Source organism: Alligator mississippiensis, chromosome 1 (assembly GCF_030867095.1).
Source record: "Alligator mississippiensis isolate rAllMis1 chromosome 1, rAllMis1, whole genome shotgun sequence".
NCBI lineage: Eukaryota > Metazoa > Chordata > Crocodylia > Alligatoridae > Alligator > Alligator mississippiensis.
In genome coordinates, this window is record NC_081824.1 from 321,629,436 (window position 1) to 321,651,314 (window position 21,879).

At 47.0% G+C, this 21,879-nt stretch overlaps 1 protein-coding gene across 1 annotated transcript; it reads left to right on the plus strand.

Moving 5' to 3' along the window:
* Positions 1–3,676: 3,676 nt before the first annotated feature.
* On the plus strand, positions 3,677–21,076 carry RBBP7 (RB binding protein 7, chromatin remodeling factor). Its single transcript, XM_006259121.4, has 12 exons — positions 3,677–3,792; positions 3,895–4,039; positions 5,814–5,956; positions 6,596–6,769; positions 8,286–8,401; positions 9,171–9,331; positions 10,191–10,317; positions 10,442–10,519; positions 12,129–12,205; positions 12,814–12,871; positions 13,664–13,774; positions 20,578–21,076. Exons 1-12 carry the CDS (start codon positions 3,777–3,779, stop codon positions 20,644–20,646), a joined length of 1,275 nt encoding a protein of 424 aa, XP_006259183.2. The 5' UTR covers positions 3,677–3,776; the 3' UTR covers positions 20,647–21,076.
* The last annotated feature ends 803 nt before the right edge of the window (positions 21,077–21,879 follow it).

Sequence of the window (21,879 nt, forward strand, 5' to 3'; positions counted from 1 at the left end):
CCCGTGCACCATGAGTGTTCAAATATTTCCGTCAGTGGCTGTGCAATGACGTCAGCCAGTGCCTTCAGTACCCTCGGATGGAGCTCATCTGGGCCTGCAGACTTAAACTCATCCAGTTCCTCCAAGCGCCTCTGCACCATCTCAGGGTCTACGCTTGGTAGTCTGGCACCCTGCTGCTGCCTCTCTACAATCCCAGTGAGAGACTTGTCTTGCCCCTCACTTAGGAACACTGAGGCAAAGAACTCATTGAGTAGTTCAGCCTTGTCCCCCCTGTCCGTCACCAATTGCTTCTGCCCATCTAGTAGGGGTCCTATTCCACCCTCTTGTGGAGGCTGAATAGATTCAGACCCTTTAGCCTCTCTTCGTAGGGCCTGACCTGCTACCCCTTGACCATGTGAGTGGTCCTCCTCTAGACCCTCACAATGCTAGCCATATCCCTCTTGAAGTGTGGCGCCCAGAACTGGATGCAGTACTCCAACTGTGGCCTGGCTAACGCTGCACAGAGGGGAAGGATCACCTTCCTGGACCTGCTTGTGATGCATCTGTAGATGCACAACAAGGTGCAGTTAGCCTTACTGACTGCTTCCTTGCATTGGCAGCTGATGTCCATCCTGGAGTCAACAATGACTCCAAGATCCCTTTCTGCCTCTGTGTTGACAAGAAGGGTGTTCCCCAGCCTATAGGTGTGTTGCTGGTTCCTTCTCCCTAGATGTAGTACCCTGCGTTTATTTCTATCCTGTTCTGATCCACCCACCTCTGTAAACTGTCTAGATCTAGCTGGATTCTGTCCCTCCCATCCAGTGTGAAAACTCTACCACCCCAGGGGAAGGGGAGGCTATCCCCAGTCTTGGGCTCACAACCTTCTGGCTTATGCTTCAGCACACAAGCCCCTAAGCCAAAGAGCCAGGTTGGAAAGCAAGCCTTTCATATTATGGGCTCTGACAATAATATAGTCAAGAAAGTGCCAGTGATTGGAGCATGGGTGTTTCCAAGTAATCTTATATTTGTCACTCTGTCTGAAGATAGTATTTTTCATGAGCAAGTCATGCTCTGCACATTCACTGAGGAGGAGGATACCATTGGAATTGACTTTCTTCCCTCTTTCCCAATGGTACCATTCTAAAATTCAGTGTCACCCAACTCTTGTGTGAAGTTACCCATGAGGATGAACTTGTCTTCCTTGGCAGTGGCAGTCAGGACTGTGTCAAGAGTGCAGTAGAACTGTTCTTTGTTGACGTCTTCATCGTCAGTTGTGGGGGTGTATGCACTGATGCACCAAGTTCACCCAGGGCACCATTTTCCCTAAGGCTGGCTCTGCTGAGATGTAAAAATGAAAAGTGAAATGTAGGTATTGGATAAACTGATGTTTGTTGTTATCACCTTTGTGATTTTTTGGTTTCATATTTGATAAATCTGCCTTAGATTTTCACATTTGCACTAATGTCATAATTCTATGCAGGCATCAGGAGCAGTTTAGCTCTTTTTTTTCATCTATTCATCGCTCTAAATGACTTGAATACTGATGTTGTAGGATCTTTACTTAGTGTACTATTCCATTGGAATGCAGGTTAGTGTCATTGATAACTGGGAATAAGTTTATATATGAAAGGATAATGTGGGCTGATCCTTTACTGTTCTGTGGTGAAGGGAAAGTTTGCTTTAACAGTGGAAGTGGCATCAGAAGGTATTTGCTTTCTTTTTACTTTTTAAAAAGGGAAATCTGTGCTCTACAGTGACTAGAATATGTGGGCTTTGTAGTGATTCTAAAACTGTAGACATGGGGTATGAAATTTACCTTGTGCCCTAGGTCAGATCTGGATTGGAGGGCTTCTGTACAGGCTAGCTCCAGCTTGAGGTACAGGGCAGTGGCAGTGGGACCAGTGCAGACAGTAGCAGGGATGGCAGTGGCTGTGGTAGGACAGGCAAGTGGTAGTGGGACCAGCACCTTCAGAGTAAGCAATCAAGAACTGTGCCAACAGAGCCTTGCTGACCTCCTATCCCTGATGACCACGTCTACTAGGGTGCACAGGGACTCTGGATTCTGCAGCAGGCCATGCCCCTCCACTTCTGGTAGCCCAATGGGCCAGATGAAGTTGCTCCGTAGCCCAGATGCAGCCTGAGAGCTATGTGCTCATCACGTCTTTTGTAGACCAGTCATTTTCTGTTAGTGTTTCCTCCATCCAGTGACTAAAACTGGGGCCTATGCTTTGCTCCTATTGTAGAAGAGCTGGCTATGCAATCAGAAACAGTTAGCAGTAGTTTTGTCTGTGGACTACATCTAATCTATATTGATATCTATAGCTATGGCTATATAACCAGTAGTGGCTCCTTTGTGCCAGAGAACTTGATTTTTTTTCCTTGTCACAAACCAATGATGAATCCCAGATCCAGACACACTGGAACAGGACTGGCCAATTGGCAGCCTGGAGAGGTCAAATTGTGGCCGGCAGGGCTTGTTGGCGTAACTCCACAACCCGGGCAGGGTCACCACAGCTCCTGCCCCCCGGCCTGCTGTCAGATTGAGGTTGTTGGCCACTAAAAACTGGCAAAAGAGGAAAGGCAGCAGGGTTGGTGTGACCCCTGAGTGGCCAAGGTGGGTCATCTGGGCCCAGGGAAGCTCTGCTGCCTGCCTCTGGCCTGCAGGGCCAGAGGAGTTGGGGCACACTCTACTTCTGCGCCGCTGGGGTGTGAGCTGAGCTTGTTCTGGGGGTGGCAAGGCACAGTCTGGCCAACCAGGGGGCTGGGGCAGGTATCCCGGCACTGGGAAGGACTGGGGAGGACGGGCAAGTCCCAGCCCTCTTTTGGTGAGGAGCAAAGTGCCAAGCGTCTGCTGGGCCTGGCAGCAAAGGGGGAAAGCTTGGCAGGAAGGTTTCAAACACCAGAGGGACAAAAAGAGCATCCTGAAGCGCCCCCTCAGAGACAGGCAGCAGCCCCCAGCAATGCTGCCCTGTGGGGGCAGGAGTCCAGGTGACTTAGGGACAAGTAGGCGGGAGCCACGGTGTGATGTGCATTGTCAGGTCTTAAATATTAAATTATCATATTTGCTCAAAAACTATCATACACTGAAAATTATGCAGACACATGCAAACAAGTATGCAGATAAGCCTTTTTTATTTATTTTTTATTGCTCACTGCAACTGGCCAGGGAGTGAGTGAGGTGTGGGTCATGCAAGTTGAAACATGCTTTTATTTCAAGGCAAGTAGTCATGGGGGAGTACCAGCAACACGCCCAGAGGGTTCCCGGTGAGTCGTGACTCGGGTTTTGCATGTTAGTTGCCTCCATTATTGCCTCAAAAAGTACTGTACATTTTGAACACTTTTCCTATTATTGATTGTACATCGTAGAAGGGTTGAAATGACGGTGTAAATTCTCAGACACCCAGCAACAATGGCTGTGCCCAGCACCCCCCGCTAACGGGCGCTGATCTGCCACGTTCACCGTTTACGGCTCCCCCCGCCCTCCACGACAGTGCACTCTACTGCGCATGCGCTTAACGCCCTGTCAGGCGGGAGAAGAGTGGAAGGAGGGCGCGTGCGCAGGCGACGCTCGGTCGCCGGCGGGCAAGTGGGGGTGGGGTTCTTGTGTTCCGCGGAGGCCGGCCGCAGGAAGCGGACGCAAGCGCAGGCGGCGTCCTGGCGTCGAGGCGGGGCGGTGGGTGCTGCGCATGCGCGCGGGTGGGAAGGCGGGAGCCGAGTTTGGAGCGGGGCGTCTTGAGCGCGCCTGCGCAGCGGCTGGCGCGGGGCGCGAGATCGGCCCCGCCTCCACCCCTCGCGCGATGGCGACCCGGGAGGGTAAGTGGGGAGGTGGGGTGGGGGAAGGGGGAGGGCAGGACAGGGGGTCTCGAGCTTGAGGGAGCCATTGGCCGGGACCTGATGCGGCGGTTGGGCCGGCAGTGGCGGAGGAGCCGGCGGAGGAGCGGGTGATCGGTGAGGAGTACCGCGTGTGGAAGAAGAACACGCCCTTCCTCTACGACCTGGTCATGACCCACGCGTTGGAGTGGCCCAGCCTCACCGTGCAGTGGCTGCCTGACGTCACCAGGTGAGGCGGGGCCCCTTCCCCTGCCCCCGGGCACGCGAGGCGGGGCCTCAGTTAACGGTCCTGCCCCTGAGCGTTCTAGGGCCGTTAACGGCCCCGCCTCGGAACGTTCCAATGGGGGCCCCTCGGCCCTGCCCTGTTCCACGTGGGGCTGTTTCTACCTGTGCAGGAGGCAAGAGGCACCCCATGGCAGCTGTGCTGTGACACGGATGCTGAAGCCTGCTGGCCTCTTGTCCTGCTGAGGGGGCTTAGACCCCTTGCAGGTGTCCATCAAGAAGTTGGGGTGCTCCTGAGAGCTCCCAGGAGCCATAGCTGCCCCATGACTGCCACACATGGGCAGCCTCCCTTACTCTGAGGAGGGGAGAGGAAGGAAAGGGATGGCAGCCCAGCTGATGAGGCAGGGGTGGATCTTGGAGCAGCTGATGGGGCAAGGGAAGGGTGTGGGGCTCATGTTGCCATGCATCTGCCAAAGCAGTTGCCCTCCCCTGCTGTGATAGAGGATATTCATCTCTGTGCTGTTTTCTCTAACGGTTGTACATTTTGATGTTCCAAGTAGCATCTTGAAATAAATACCTACTGGGTGTCAGAACAAAGTCAAAGGCCGGGGGGGGGGGGGGGGGGGGTGTGTGTGTGTGTGTGTGTGTGTGTGTGTAGCTCGTGTTTTACAGTACAGCTGGGGTGCAGTCATTGGAGAATTGGCGCGGGTTTGTTTTTCCTCTAAAATCATAGTTTGTGTAAATGATGGCTTTACATCTATTGTTATTTTAGCATGTGAAAGTATTTGGGCTTGCAAGGACTTGAGAACAGGAGGCTGGGAAGGAGAGAGAAAGGTTAACTAAGACCCTTGTGTGAAGTGCTTCTGCTTACCTCGCATATTAATGGCTTGACTTTTTTAAAATAGCTAGTTTTAATTGTATAGCTAGTGTCACAATATGTAAATCACTTAAAACCAACATGGTCCCTTTTGAGTTTCATCTGCCATGATGGGAGGCTTATTCATACAGGGGTGAGGAGAGCATTGGATGCAGTATAGCAATGGGATTGTGAACTGTTAGGGTTTTTTTTCCTCCAGAAGCTTTGTTTGGTCTGTACTGGGCCTTTGCTTTCTTGAACACAGAAATTGCTTTGAGTCTTAAGGCGCTACCTTCTTTCACAGTTTATTAACTGTCATTTGCTACTGAAGAAACAATAGTCTAGAAGTCTCCTGATTCCATTTTTAAGTTACAGCATAAAATTGTGGGCATGTTTTTTTGGTTGTTGGTAGATAATGCACGTTCTGCTGTAATTTCTAACTTATTCCCCACAACAGTTTCCTAGTAATAGACCATATTTAAACATTCAATATTGTTTTCTAAGCTACTCATGTTTTTGGTTTTTGTTTGGAAAATCTTTACATGAGAACAAAAATCTCATGTCCTGCCCTTCTCAGGTACTAATGTCAAAATGCCTTTATTTAATCTTTTTGTGCAAATAAAAAGTCATAATTCTGCTGTTCACATAGTAATGAAAATCATTATAAAATTATTTTGGGATTGTCACTCCAATTTTGGCAAAGATTTATCTGTCATGTCTACAGTGCTGTGAACCTCTGCAGTTCAGCTTAAGCTCTTATACTAGTATTCCTAATATGGCAGAAAAAAAGTGCTCTTTGAATTAATCTCTGGTCTCCTAGACCAATTGGGTGTCACGGGCAAACTTTGTAGCAAAAAAAATAAGTTAAAAAAAAACAAACCTGAACTCTTTGACTATTTTGTATGACTATTGTTTTATCGAGCAGGCCAGAAGGAAAAGACCATGCCCTTCACTGGTTAGTGTTGGGAACACACACCTCTGATGAACAGAACCATTTGGTGGTTGCAAGAGTCCAGATTCCTAATGATGATCAGTTTGATGTCTCTCAATATGATAGTGAGAAGGGAGGTAGGTTTTGCAGGCATTTTCAGTGTGTATTCTTCTAGCCACAGTGGTAAATAATGCATATCTTATTGAATTACATTCTTACTTGAAATATTTTTTTTTAATTAAATGTCTGGTTTTAACATACGTGTATACTGCAACTTGTTTACTAGCATACACTATACAGAGTAGTTGAGTGCTGAAAAATCTTACTGTAAATGGCTTTCGTGTCTAGTATTAAGTTAAACAATTCATGTCTAGCATGAATCTAAACAAAGGGTACGTTTTGCAGAAATGTCTTGCAAGACCTAAGTATAAATTATATTGATAACAAGGTGTAGTAGCTTGAGAATTATTTAAATAAGGTTTTTTCACTGGGTCTATCATCTGGTAGGCTTACCTGGTACACAGCTAGCTTGGGCAAGAGATTTCCCCTTTTTCAGGGGAAAATTACTGCCTTTAATATTCCTTTCTCTTATTACATTCAGCTGAAAAGTTTCATTACTTTCAAGAGGTAGATGTTTTAAAGAGTCTGTTGTGCTTGGTGTGCTAATATGAGCCTCATGCAAGATTAAACATCATGAAAACCTAGAGAACATGGGTTTAGTATATCAAAATAATTTATGATGTGATTAATGAACTTTTGTTATGAAAAACATCTAGAATTTGGCGGCTTTGGATCAGTAACAGGCAAAATTGAAACTGAAATAAAGATTAACCATGAAGGTGAAGTAAATCGTGCTCGCTACATGCCCCAGAACCCCTGCATCATTGCTACAAAAACACCAACTGCAGATGTGCTGGTCTTTGATTACACTAAACATCCCTCTAAGCCAGGTGAGTTACCCTATTTGAATCAATACTTGTCTCTTCCAGGATTGAAGTGGAAATCTGTTTTTGATAGCCATCAGGTTGATTGTATTTTGATACTAACCAGAAAGGCCAGGTTCTAAAAGGTTTTCAGGCTCTAAATACTTTTTTGAAGATCTGGGCCTGCAGGTATATCTACAAGATGCAACACAGTGCTGCACGAAGATATCTGGAGTTAGCAATACGCTCGATAGCTCTAGGACTAGGAGCTATATATTTGCATTAGTGTGGCATGGTAGCTGGGCTAATTTAGTCATATTCCTGAGTGGCATTGTTTTGTGCTCTGTAAACTCTGTAATGCAAGTCTGTGAGTTCAGAGCTAGTTAGTTTGAATCCAGTGCCAAGCTAATGTTTCTTTGTTATACTGCGGGGAATTACGCAATTATGTGCCCCGTGCAGTTTTGTGCATAAAACATATGACTACACATAATTTTGCATAACTTAACCTGGGCAGGCTCTGTGCCTCCACCTCTGCAGGGCTGCTGGGACTGCCATGTGGAGGCACTGAGCATTGTAGCACTTGAGTAGACAGCTCCTGCCTGTGGTGGGGAGGGAGGGGGACATGTGGTTTGTTAGGTGGGTGTGGCCCCTCCCCATGGTGCACAGCCTCTGCAGCAGCAGGCGGTGGGTCCTTGGGGTACTCATGGCCGCGGCAGGCAGAGGCTGCCCCCCCCCCCCCCCCAGCAGCACATGGCTCTGGCTGAGTCCTGGGGGCTGCATATGGCATGGAGCCAACCCAGCCAGCCCACTGACATGTACCTTTGACCTAGTCAGGCTGGCTCCATGTCAGCACGGGCTCGCGGCACTGCGGCGGGAACTGTGCGTTATTGGGCCAGGCCAGACAGCTCCGTACCTCCATATGGGCATCTAGCACTCCAGTGGGAAGCTGCATGTGGTGGCATGGAGCCTGCCCAGCCCGATGGTGTGCAGCTGTTGCCTGTGGTGCCACAAGCCCCATGTGCTGGCATGGAGCCAGCCCAGTTTGGTCTGAAGGTGCCAGCAGGCTAGGCTGGCTCCCTGCTGCCATGTGCAGCTTTTAGGACTCAGTGCATCATTTTGAATTTTTCTATGCATAATTCCCTGGGGTGTACTTTGTAACTTCCAGTTCTGAAGCTAGTATATGCAGAGCATATTTTCATACCTCTGTACAGTTCTGTTTTTTATAGATACTCTGAGTTTCTTGGGGTATTTGATTCCTGTGTTGGTGCGCTAATTTAGAAGTTATTGGCTTAGTTGGGAATTAATCTTAGGTTTGTCTAGGTAATACATGTTTAAAATAGTGGAACAAACAAACTTGCAGCTGTAAATAACTTGTGTGGACTGACCTGTAACTGTCATGCTGAAAAAGCAAAAAAGTACTTTTCTTGTAGTTCCTAATAGCAAAACAATAAGTACTCTGACTGTAATGCAGAAATAGCACCGCCAGATAAATGTAAAGTTTCATAAGCCTAATACTAGTGAAATAATAGAACCTCTTTCTTAGACCCAAGTGGAGAGTGTAATCCTGACCTGAGGTTAAGGGGACATCAGAAAGAAGGATACGGCTTATCGTGGAACTCCAATTTGAGTGGGCACCTTCTCAGTGCATCTGATGACCATGTAAGAAACTAACTTCCTTTTTTTTCAAGAGAAAACTAAAGAACATTGGTAGTTTACGTCCTGAGACTATTTTTTCTTTCCTGGTAGCTTAGTTCATTTGACTTTCAGAACACCTTAATGTTTAAAATGCCGCGTATCTTGGAAGTACATTGTTTTTGGTCTACATTTTTATCTTAAAGGAGTCAGCTTCTTTATAGCTAGTTAATATGTACTCTGCAGTAGTCAGAGTGATATTCAATAGTGTTGTGGCTTTCCCCCCAAAAGGCTTCTAAACATGCTTGTTCCTATACTGAAGACTAAAGAGAAACAGCAAAAATAAAGTAATTTAGATGGGGTTAAATTCATGGGTTACCGTTTCCAAAAACAATATACTTTCCTCTTGCTCCCTTTTATTGCTTTTTGCAGCAAATCTGGCTTTCTTGAGGAGTGGAGGCTGGACTACCTGGGTGGAGGCCCTAGTGGAAATTGTCATATACACTCTTTCTTTTAACAGTTTTGCTAGCAATGAAAAAGTGCTTGACTCTTGCTTTCTTTTTGCTTTCTTGCTTTTAGCAACACAAGGATTTTATTTAATTAAATGGTGGTATCCCAGACTGCAAACCTAACAACCCCATGTTACTGATTCTAAAAACTGAATATTGAAGCTGTTGTTTCTTTTGAAAAACTACATAGTCTAGTTGTTCCTATTTACATTGTCCGAAAGGGACTCCAAGAAAATGTAAGTCTGTGTGAATGACATCATGTGCTAAAACGTGAATCTTGTCTTCAGACTGTCTGCTTATGGGATATAAGTGCAGGACCAACAGAAGGCAAAGTTGTTGATGCAAAAGCAGTCTTTACTGGACATTCTGCGGTAGTAGAAGATGTGGCATGGCATCTGCTCCATGAATCTTTATTTGGATCTGTTGCTGATGATCAGAAACTTATGATGTAAGTGGAAAAAGAAGAATAACTGAACAATTCTGTGCAATTATTAGTGCCTTTATACAAATGCACCAGCCTAGGCAAGGTGTTCAAAATGTTCTGGTATTTGCAAGGGAGAAAGCCACATACAGGCTATACCTGTAGGTGGAAGGAGATTAAATGACCTGCATATGAAGTCAAGTTCTGTTTATGTGTAACTTAAACCATCATACTGCTGCTGAGCTTTCCAGGTTTGCATTTTTTTCTGTTTTAAAATTATTATTCTTCCTTTACCTGAGGAAGACAAGCCATATTTAAAATAACATGATTTGTAAACCAATGTCTAAGACCCCTTCTTAACATCTTATTAAAACAAACTAGTAAATAGCATTGGCTCAGATGAACTGACAGTTAAAGGTTTGTTATTTCCTTGCAGCTTTTCAGAGATTAATCAAACTATGTTTTCTTTAACAAAGAATTGACAGACTTTCCCTGTAAAAATGAACCAATAAAAGTATAGAAAGTTATACCCTGTATGATTTTTTTGAAAGGTGGAATATCTGTCAGCTTTGAGTTGGAAGGAATTATGCTCATATGAAACTGAACTCAACAAAAAGTATATGAGAGACTCTTTAGACAGAAATAAATATTTTACTTAAAGTTACTCTGGGACCTAAATTAAAACATTTGTGGTAGTTGTTCTACATGATCACTAAGTCTCTGACCAGTGTTTGTATACCACTTAAACCGAGTTGTATCAAAAGCAGACTTCTTGCTGCAAAAATTGGCTCTGCCTAGGGATGTTTATAAGACATGCTTCCCCCATCTGATTGTTGTCTCTCTTTCTATATGCTTCCCTCTTTCCCACCCCTTCATCCAAAAAAAGTTGGGACACGAGGTCCAATACTACATCCAAGCCAAGTCATTCTGTAGATGCCCATACTGCTGAGGTCAACTGCCTGTCCTTCAATCCTTACAGCGAGTTCATTCTAGCAACGGGTTCTGCTGACAAGGTTTTTTGCTTATGTATATTTTAACATACTTAAAATATATTCTCATTTAAAATTAGGAACCACTTTGGACAGTAACTTCAATGGTTGTTAGGATAACATTTTTCTTATTTTTTTTCCCTTTCAGACTGTTGCTTTGTGGGATCTACGAAACCTTAAATTAAAACTGCACTCTTTTGAGTCTCATAAAGATGAAATCTTTCAGGTGGGTTGAAATTAAAAACCAGTGATATTTAAAAATAAGATGTATAGTGGTGAGAAAATTATTTGGAATTATAATTGAGTGTAATACATTTGGTTGAGGTCTTTTGAAGAACTAGTTGCTGAACTAATCTTAATTTGAACAACATATTCCAAGTAGAGGTTTTCTCTTCCAGTGTATCTATGAAGCAGACCATTTTTTGGTTTTTCTTTAGAAGTAAACACAAATTGGCATGTGTTTGATTTGTATGCTGACCTCCTTAAAGGCTTACAATAAAAAAAAACAACCTTAAGAAAATGCAAAATATTTTAAATAAGTTAGCAAACAATGGAAACTCTTCTGGATGCTTTCTGCATATGGTTAGAATAAAATAAACAGTCCAAATAGTAGTTTTCTCACTTTTCTTCAGTTCGTCTGAAGATATTTTATTTGGAGAAAGAAAGAAACAAAATCATGCGAAAAAGACATGACCTACCCATGTTTATCTTTCTGTGCAAAATAACTTCAAGACTGTATAGGATAATTCCAATTGAAGAACCTCAGGGATTGCTATAGATAGGGGACAGCTCTGGGTGAACCTTAGCATTGATCCTAAACTTTTAAGGCTTGATACCCTATTTGCTTGTATACCATATGCACCCTTTTCCCAAAAATCAGCCCTTCAGAATGGGGGTACATGTCTTAAGCAGGGAAGGTGATTTTCTGCACTGGAATACAAGCATTTAATAGGCACTGTTTACATGGCTTCCCACCCCAGGAGGGAGGGGTAACTTGCATCATTCAGGGTCACCTTTAGGGCCCTGCTACATGTTCAGATTAAAGCTGGATAGAAATCAGCTATAAAGTTGTTACACATTTACAAGCACTAACTTTGTAGCTGGTTGACTCTTTGTAGCTCAGTAGTCATTTTTATGGTGAGAGTTACTTTGCACATGCGGCCTGTCTAAATTTTAGTGCACGATAGACCAGTTAATTGCATAATATAGGCCCCCGCTACACACTGCATTAGTTGTAACTCTGTCACAATTGCTGAGCAGTAGAAATGTAGTTCTGAAGCTGCAGCTAGAGATTGTGTGATGCCGAGAAATGATTTTGTCAATTCTGAGTTAAGATACGTGGATCTTAAAAGGAGAGTTTTGATTCAAGTGTACTGGTAGTGTACTCTCAGGAGTGACAGTAATGTACTAACAAAAGGCAGTTCTTCTGCCAAACATTGCCTTAAAAGTAAGTGACCTTTTCGGTGAGCGTAGATGGTGGATAATCAAGCAGACATGTTTTTGCTTTTGTAGAAAATAGAACCAATAAGACTTCGATATGTCGTGGTGTTAGAGAGGTTTAATTGTATATTTCTTGTGGTTGGTTAATTTTTGTGTGGAAATGGAAGATCTCAAAAGCTGCCTCTGAATTGGAAAATTGCCCAAAATGGTGGTGGTGGGTGAGTGGGGGAGGGAGTGAAGTGGAAGTAATGATATATTTTGAGTTTTCATCAGTTCCTTGGCTGCTTAGCAACAGCAGTACTGGTCAAATCTAGAATGAATAATAAAATATAGAATTTGTACTGAAAGTCAGTAATGTTGCAATCCTATTTTCAAGAGGTACTGTCTCCCAATAGGTTCACTGGTCTCCTCATAATGAAACAATTCTTGCTTCCAGTGGTACTGATCGTCGGCTTAATGTATGGGATCTAAGGTGAACAATGATTCCTTCCGTTATTTAAAATCTGTAGTCAAGTTCAGGTAGCAGATAAGAATTTAGTATATTCAGTCAGTCTTACTCTTGTATTTTGGATTGATTTAAACATATGTCACATTTCATGTTTTTGTAGAACTAGTAAACATTATGCCAAAATGTCTGTTTACTAAGCTTCTCTCAGTTATAAGCTTTCTTTCTGAACAATTATTATTTTTCTATTTTCATTAGTAATAAGATAACTTTTCATAGAGTTGGAAGGGACCTCAGTGGGCCATCTAGTCTGCTTTGTCTTATGGGATCTCTTGGTTCTGCTACTTAGTCATATTCAAGTCAGATCCTCTTTTCAATAATTGTAGCAGCAAAGAATTGATGCCTTGCACCTGAGGAATAAAACTAAGGGCAGGGAACAAACAGCAGGAGGAGGAATTGGAAATAAATTGATGTAAATGTCCCTAATTGAAGAAGGAAACATAAAAGGACTAATCTTAACTTTTCGTTGCTTACAAAATGACTTTTCTATTGCTGTTCTGTTAAGTCATTTCCTACCTCTCCCCTTTTTTTATCTCAAATTCCTAGATTTAATTTTAAATATATTCCTGTTACAGTAAAATTGGAGAAGAGCAGTCTGCAGAGGATGCTGAAGATGGGCCTCCTGAACTTTTGGTATGTGTATAGTGTGTTTAGTTTGGAGATTTTTAGATCTTAGGAAGCATCTCTTGCTTGCTTGCTTTTTCTTGTTGTTACAGTAATAAACCACACAATAGCAGAACAGGTGACCTTCCTCCCCTGTGTGCCCCTCCCCTCCCATTTCCTGTGTCTTAGTAGCTGTTACCAGATTGGTAAAGCTGTGTTTCGTTATGTTCCTTGGGGATAAAGTGTTCTGTAAAGACTGCTCTAGCAGATCCATTGCGTTAACCACTCAAGATCAGATGATGTGTAGAAAGTATAGCTGTGGATTAGAACACAATGCAGAATTGAAAGTAACCTGAAGGATACTTTATTCATATTCAGGTTCTCCAGCAAATGGTAAAACTTCTTCATTTTGTGTGCAACTGTGTGAGAACAGTTAGTACTGCCTGGCTTTTATGGCCAGTAATACCTTTTAATCTTGTTTAGGAGTAAAATATAACACTGGAGCTGTTTCAAAAGACAGGAAGCAGCCTATGTACCCATCATCATAGTATGTGTGTTGATAAACTATTGATAAATGTTATGCTGTGAGCAGAGGTACTGTTTTAGATGATGCCATCAACAGTCCAAATGAGAAATGAATGGATAGTTAGTTTTGGTGTATGTGACCACATTTTTTTCCTAAAGCTGCATCTTAAAACTCTATTTTGGTTGCATCTTACTTTTGAATGTAATTTTTTGCTAGTCAACTGAATTTAAAATTTCAAATAATTTCTAAGACAGTTGTCTGAAATGTGAATTACTAAAGCTAAGATTTTTCAACAGTTCATTCATGGAGGACACACTGCCAAGATTTCAGATTTTAGTTGGAATCCTAATGAACCTTGGGTAATTTGCTCTGTATCTGAGGATAACATAATGCAAGTATGGCAGATGGTGAGTACCAACATTTTAAACTTCTTGTGTGTTTAGATTTAGATGACTGAAAAGCAAGTCACACTCTCTTTTAAGATGCAGACTGTGTTGTGTCACTGGAAAGGTAGTCTTGCCATTACAAAGATTTATGAACAAGAGGGCTAACTTTTATATGGAGAATGAAGTTGAATAATCTTAAACTTCACTGACTATTTTTGTTAAGGACAAATTAGGTTAGAAATTACTAATCTCTCCATTCTTGGAGCATATTGTCTGATTCTGTGTTAACTTATTTTTGGTATCTTTAAGAATGGGCATCAATGTTTTGGACTAAAATTTGCTGCATTAACTAGAATTTAGGTTTTACTTTTTTAAAAACTGTAGAACTTCTGACTGCATCCTTAGCTAATAACTGCAGATATGGACAGTTCGGTGTGATGTGCTAATATGTTAATCCTGTCTAGTAATACAAGAGAACCGGCATCCTACAGCTAATCTTAGGAGTCCCTGTATAAGCATGACAGTACATATTTGATCTTGACAATCACATAATGTGATTGTGCCCTCCTCTGCTCAAAGAGGCATTCCCGGGCCGCCTTCGCGCAAGCAGCTAACCGGGTCTGCCCCGCTCCCGTGGGAGGGTTCCCAGAAAGTGCCCCAGGGGACAGTGGCAGCTCCCCGGAACTCACCAGCCGCGGCCCCAATGGGACCCTCATTGGAGGGATCCCACTTTCCACGGCCTCCAGTGCCAACACGCCTTTGGCGGGCACTCACGGGGCTCCAGCCTCCCCTACACCCCGGCCAACGCCACCTTGGATAGTGGGTTCTTCAGCCCCTCATCACTGGCCTGAGGACTACGCGTCCTGAGGCCCCGTTGCCCCTGTGGGCTTCCTCGCCGGCGTCCCTGCCGGCTCCTCCTCTGGCTCCCTCGCCGGCATCCCTGCCGGCTCCTCCTCCGGCTTCCTCTCCGGTGGTTCCCGTCCCCGCCTCCTTACCAGCTCAGGCGCTGGCTCCACAGCTGCAATCCACGTGGCTGCGGCTCTCCTCGTCCTCGCCGCTCCCGTTGCTGCTGCAGCTTACCCTGCCTAAAGCCGAGACACCCCGCGGGTGCCTGCTTCTGGCCTTGGGCTTCTCCCTGGCTCTTGAGTCCTCCTGCAGCCTCCCTGTGCTCTCGGGGCCGCGCTTTATTTCCTCCGGGTGGCACCTCTCCCTGACGTCACTCGGCCCCAGTTGAATGTATGCGCGGCTGATAAACTGTGCGGGTGGTTTCTCGTCGCGCGCCTCTCCTGCCCTCGACTCCTGCAAGGGGTAAGTAGGGGTTTCCCTCTAGCCCCGGCGTCCCTGGGACATAACCCCCCCCTTAAGATGCCTTGGGGCGCTTCTTTGTTCCCCATCCGGGTCGTACCTGCGGGGTTGGGTTGTCCCTTGCCTTGACTTCCTTGGTCCTCGATCTGGTCTTCGTCTCCACACCTGGACAAGAAGTCCGCCACTGTACTGGTTTTTCCGGGTCAGTGTATTACGCGGAACTGTTACGGTTGGAGCACTAAGGCCCACCGGGTGATCCGAGCATTATCGGTTTTGGCTGTGCTCAGCCACTTCAGTGGGGCATGGTCCGTCACCAGCATGAATTCCCTGCCTATCAGGTAGTACCGAAAGTGGTCCACCGCCCACCAAATTGCCAGGCACTCGCATTCAATAGTCAAATACCTTTTCTCTGCTGGTAGTAGCCTGCGGCTTGCGTATGCCATGGGCCTTTCATTCCCTCCTTCCTGGGTGAGGACGGCACCCACCGCTGTCTCCGAGGCGTCCGTCTGTAAGATAAAGGGTTTTTGAAAGTCAGGGGTGTGATTTATAACATCCTCGCACAACGCCTTTTTCAGTCTCTCAAAACTTTGCATCATCTCTTTAGTCCATCTGACTGCCCCCGTTTTCCACCCTTTAAGGGCTTCCAATAAGGGTGCTGCCAGCTCTGCGAAATGTGGTACAAATTGCCTATAATAATTGGTTAGCCCTAAAAATGACCGTAGCTGGCGACAGCCTTGAGGAGCCGTGAAGTTGCGGATGGTTTCCACTTTGTCGGTCAGGGGTTTAATCATGCCCCTACCAACCAGGAATCCTAAATACTTGGTTTCTTTCTGGGCCAGGGCACACTTTTGGGGATTTGCCGTCAAGCCGGCGTGCCTCAGTTCTGTGAGGATGGCCCGTAGGGCGCTCCTGTGCTGCTCCCAGGTCCGGGTGTATATGATTATATCATCTATATACGCTGCTGCGTACTCGGTGTGGGGTGCCAGGATCTGGTCCATTAGGCGTTGGAACATTGCGGCGGCGCCATGCAACCCAAAGGACATCCTAATGAATTTGTACAGTCCCCACGGGGTGCCGAACACCGTCTTCATCCGGTCTCTCTTGGCTACTGCGATCTGCCAATACCCTTTTGCTAGGTTGAGGGTTGATATATATCGAGCATCCCCTATTCTTTCTATCAGCTCCGCCACATGGGGCATAAGGAATGCATCAAAAACCGCCATGGCATTCAGGCACCTGTAATCTACACAAAGTCTTAAAGACCCGTCAGGCTTGCGCACTGGCACCAGCGGGCTCCTCCAGGGACTCCTAGAAGGCCGAATGACTCCTAGGCTCAACATTGAATCGATCTCCCTGCGGATGGTCTCCAGGAGATGGTGGGGAATGGGCCGCCACCTTTCCCTCACTATCGCCCCAGGGGGCGTCCTTATAGCGTGGCACAAGCCCCGAACCCAGCCGGGTTCCTCGCGGAACACTTCCCGGAACTCGTTCATCAAACTCCAGATCTCTTGTTGCTGAGCAGAAGACAATTCCTTTCCTATTCTAACCAGGGTTCCTCCCGGAGGGGGTTCAATCTCTCCTTCTAACCCCTGGGGTCCCAGGTCTTTGTTATCGGTTTCGGAAAAGGCTGCCCATCCTTTGGGTTCTCTCCATTCCCGTAGGAGGTTCACGTGATAAATCTGCTTTTCCCAAAGGTGTCCAGGCTTGTGAACCTCATAATCCACCGGCCCCACCCGTCAGAGAATTTCGAATGGCCCCTGCCACTGCATTAGGAGCTTGCTCATGGACGTGGGGAGCAGCACCAGGACTTTCTGCCCTGGCTTGAATTCTCGCTCTTTGGCCTGACGGTCATACTGGCCTTTTTGCCGGGTTTGGGCTTCTCTTAGGTTTTCCTGCGCCAGATCCTGGGCTAACCGGATTCTCTGCTAGAACGCCTGTTGGTACGTCCTTGGCTCCTGGGAGGGTCCCTCTCCCCGTTCCCACTCCTCTCTCAGGACCTGTAAGAGACCCCGCGGGCGATGCCCCAACACCAGCTCGAATGGCGAGAACTTCATGGAGTCTTGGGGGGTGTCCCTGAGAGTGAATAATACTAGCGGAAGGAGGAGGTCCCATTTCCGCAGGTCCCCTTGTATACACTGACCTAATGCCTGTTTTATTGTCCCGTTGAGGCGTTCTACCAACCCATTGGTTTGGGGATGGTAGACCAAGGTGCGGAGCTGTTTTACCTGGAGGGTCTGGCATACCGCCTTCAAAACCCCGGACATGAAATTCTTCCCTTGGTCTGTCAGTATCTCTTGCAGGATTCCCATTCGGGCTTTCCATTTTATTAACTCCTCCGCAATACGCGGGGCAGTTACGGCTCGTAGAGGAATTGCCACCGGGTGGTGTAATCCACCATGACTAGGATGTATTGGTGGCCCGAGCTGCTGCGGGGCAACGGGCCCACGACATCTAAGGCGATCCTGGAGAACGGGGTGTTGATGACGGGCATGGGTTGGAGGGGTGCCCGTGGAGGGAGTTCGGTCCTCGTTTTCTGGCAGTTGGGGCAGGCTGCACACCGGCGGGCCACCTCCTCCCCCATCCCAGGCCAAAAAAACAACCTGTTTACTCTCGCGAGGGTCTTATCCCGGCCCAAATGCCCCCTTGCGGGGCTTGCATGTGCCAACCGCCAAATGGCTGGGCGGAATCGGGCGGGCATTACTAGTTAAGGGCTCTCGGTCTCCTCCCTCGTATCTCCCCGCAGATGGTAAAGGAGACTGTCCCTTACCTCAAAGTGGGGACGCCCCTCAGGCGACGACGCTGGGGTCCCTCGGGTACCTTGGGCCTGTCCTCAGAGCGCCCTGATCTCTGGATTCTCCTCTTGGGCTTCATGGAACAGGAGGCTACTGGTAAGGTCGCTAAGGTCCACCTCATCCATCTCATTGGCCGACCCTTCGCTTCTCTCAATCTCACCCAACCAGCCCTCCCGGTTCTGGATCTTCTTACGGGCCACTTCAGCGTCCCTCACCCTATCCAGGATGTCGTATATTGGCTCCCATTCTCGTCCCAGGAGCACCTCACATGCTAACTGGGGCACCACTCCCACCAGGAGTTCTCCCTGATACTTCATCACCCGTAGGCGGACCCATTGGCGCTCGGTCTGCTTGGTGTTTCCATGGAGGCAAGCTATTCTCACGGGGGGAGCCGTCCGCCGGCCGTGCGGTTGTACCAAGTCTTCCCTGGCAAGAGACTGAGCACACCCCGAATCCAGGGTAGCTCGCACAGGGCGACCCTCCACCCAGGCCTTGACAACAGGACGTCTCCAAGCCACGTTCTCCCTGCCGGCTGTGTAGCTGCAGTCCATCGGTTCGCTGAGCTCTTGGCTTCTCTGCCTCTCTGCTGGGGCTCTTGCTCGGCCCTCTGGGACCCAGCGTTCCGCAGTCTGGCTTGGGCATTCCCTGGAAAAATGGCCCTTAAGCCCGCACCGGAAACACACGGTATCCCTGGTAGCCCCCCAGCCAGACGGACGCCAGTGCTCTGGCTCTCTTGGGGCTGTCATCGAGGGCCCCTGGTTCCTCCTCTCCCTGGGGTAGTATGCCTCTGAGGCAGTAAAAGCCTCAGCTAGTCTTACAGCCTCCTCGCAGGTCTGTGGAGTATGCTGTCGGACCTAGCGCTGCATCCGCTCTTCTAAATCATTCTGGAACTGCTCCAGGATGATCTGGTCCGCCAATGCCTCTCGGTCCTGCCCCGCTGGGCTCACCCACTTATCCAGCAGGCCCCGCAAAAGCTGCAACAGCACTCTCAGTTGTTTCGCCTCGGGTCCCTTCTTGGCCCGGAACTGACAACCGGTAGTGCTCGGGGTTAATCTCCAATCGGTACAGGATGGCTTCCTTCACGTGCTCGTAGTCTAGGGCATCATCCCTCGAGAGGGCCCGATAGGCGGCCTGGGCCTTGCCAACTACTAAGGCTCCCAACTGGCTGGCCCAATATCTCCTGTCGAGCCCGGTCGTGAGGGCGTGCTGCTCGAAGGCCTCGATATACACCTCCGGGTCATCATCCTTAGTCATTTTAGGCACTTTGAAGGAGGCCAAACTGTGCTGGAGCCAATCCTGTTGTCAGTCTAGCATTTGTTGCTGGGAATTCAGGATCTGGGTCAACGCTTGCAAGTTCTGTCCGAGGACATCAGCGGGGCCAATAGCCGTGGCCTGCATGTTGGCGAAGGTTGCAAGGTCGGGGGCCTCCATTCTCCCACCGCTGCCACCACGTTGTGCCCGCCTCTGCTCAAAGAGGCGTTCCCGGGCTGCCTTCGTGCGAGCAGCTAACTGGGTCTGCCCCGCTCCCATGGGAGGGTTCCCAGAGGGTGCCCCAGGGGACAGTGGCAGCTTCCCGGAACTCACCAGCTGCGGCCCCAACGGGACCCTCGGCAGAGGGATCCCACTTCCCGTGGCCTCCAGTGCCAACACGCCTTTGGCGGGCACTCACGGGGCTCCAGCCTCCCCTGCACCCTGGCCAACGCCACTTTGGATAGTGGGTTCAGCCCCTTATCACTGGCCTGAGGACTACACGTCCTGAGGCCCCATTGCCCCTGTGGGCTCCCTCGCCGGTGTCCCTGCCGGCTCCTCCTCCAGCTCCCTCGCCGGTGTGCCTGCAGGCTCCTCCTCCGGCTCCCTTGCCGGCGGTTCCCGTCCCCGCCTCCTTACCAGCTCAGGCGCTGGCTCCGCAGCTGCGATCCACGCGGCTGCGGCTCTCCTCGTCCTCGCTGCTCCCGACGCTGCTGCAGCTTACCCTGCCTAAAGCCGAGACACCCCGTGGGTGCCTGCTTCTGGCCTCGGGCTTCTCCCTGGCTCTTGCATCCTCCTGCAGCCTCCCTGTGCTCTCGGGGCCTCACTTTATTTCCGCTGGGTGGCACCTCTCCCTGACATCACTCGGCCCCAGCTGAATGTATGCGCGGCTGATAAACCGCGCGGGTGGTTTCTTGTCGCGTGCCTCTCCTGCCCTTGACTCCTGCAAGGGGTAAGTAGGTGTTTCCCCTGGGTTTGGGCCAGGGTTTCCCTCTAGCCCCGCGTCCCTGGGACAGTGATCTTAGCCAGAAGATGACAGCCATTTTAAATGACAACTAAATGCAGATACAGATCATCTATTTTATCCTTTTCATTTACTTAAGTTATTCCGTATATTTTGGAAGTGGCAACTTCAGAAAAAGGGCAGTGCCTGAAACTAAACATGAGTCTTGGACCAAAAGTGTAGGATAAAGAGCTTAAATTGGTTAGGATTATGTATGCTAGATGAATAATCTGATTTTGGTAAATAATGCTCTAATTAGTATTGGTGGTTAGGTTAACCATTTCACATAAAGTCTTCAAAGCTAGCTTTTTGCCACTTGTAAAGGAAGAAGGATGGGTGTTTTTGGTTTTTTTTAAGGTGGGGATTATTTCTGAATTTTTCTGTCTGTAGCTATATTGTCTCTAAGTTTAGAAAACCATTAATCAGATGTACCCACTGCGTTTCTGTAATTGTAATAAACTACTTTGTGTCTTTAGGCTGAAAACATATACAACGATGAAGAAACAGACATAGCAGCAGCGGAACTGGAGGGCCAAGGAACGTAATATTTTTGACAAGAAAAAATAATATGGGATGTTTGTGAAGGGGCTAATATATTAATATACGTTTTTTACTACTATACTCATTCAGTATATTCTCAGTTGAATGTAATTCTTGTATTGGTGCTTATTTGTTGTTAAGCACATAATGCTTGTATAGTTAATGCAATGGAAACTCCCTGATTATTTTGGCACTTTGAAGTGAGTTACTGCATAATGTACAGCTTAGTTACTAGGGGAAATAGGAATGACTTAATATCAAGACCTATATTTTTTAAAAAGAAGCTTGCAGGTTCCTGTAAATAAGACAGCTTAAAAATCCTCTTCCCAGAGTGTAAGTACGAAAGAAGTTTTAAGATGTAAAAATGAGATTTTTCACTTTTACAGATTGCTTCCTGATTGGCTTTGCATAAAAAAATAAAACTTTGAAGCAAAAGTGTGGTGCTTTGATTTGACAGTGCATCCTTCTGGTTACCCTTTTGCATATGTTGAAGAATGTAGAATGCTGTATGGGCAGGGACGTGATTACTTGCTGCATGACTATAGTACTGTCATCTGGGGGTAGAGAGAGTAAACTAGACATCTTGGAATGGAAGTTCCAAGACGAGGGCATCCAGCAGTGTGGAGGTGGAGAGAGAAAAGAAATGGGAAAGAAACAGGAAGAGAGAAAAGGAGGAAAAAAGAGAAGGGAGAGAAGAAAAAGGAGCGGGGGGTGGAGGCTATGTCGTGTGGGTACGTAGCTGATTTATAAGCCCAATCTTTGCCTTGAACAATCCGCTGTAGCAGGGGCAAGGAAGCGATGAGGACTGGGAACGAGAGGTTTTTGTTTTTCTGGCCAGGAATGGAAGTAGGCAAGTTGTAACTGGCAAAAGGCATGACACACACGGAACTGAAGATACCCACCTATAAAATGAATGGCTTGAAACAACATTTTGTCTGAGGGAAGATGTGTTTTTTGATTCCCTGTTCATCCTTCAAGTCCTGATAATCAAGTACCAAAAAGTGGTTGTTTCTTCTTTCAGGGGGGGAAGGAAGCAGGCAACTCACCCAACTCCTATTTAGAATCGTGTAATTGTCCAAAGGTTAAACATGATATCTGTTTATGAATGCAAGATGTGGTAACAGAACATTCTTAACATTTTCAAAAGGCCAACAAATACAAAGGCAAAAGTTTCCCTTATTGTAGTGAAATGTTGCAAAACAAATTGAAACAACCTTGAGTCTTAAGTGGAGAAACTA

Coding starts and splice junctions, on each gene's coding strand:
- RBBP7 (XM_006259121.4), top strand. Junction 8,402..9,170: donor TCAGTGCATCTGATGACCAT/GTAAGAAACTAA, acceptor TCTTGTCTTCAG/ACTGTCTGCTTATGGGATAT. Junction 9,332..10,190: donor GATGATCAGAAACTTATGAT/GTAAGTGGAAAA, acceptor ATCCAAAAAAAG/TTGGGACACGAGGTCCAATA.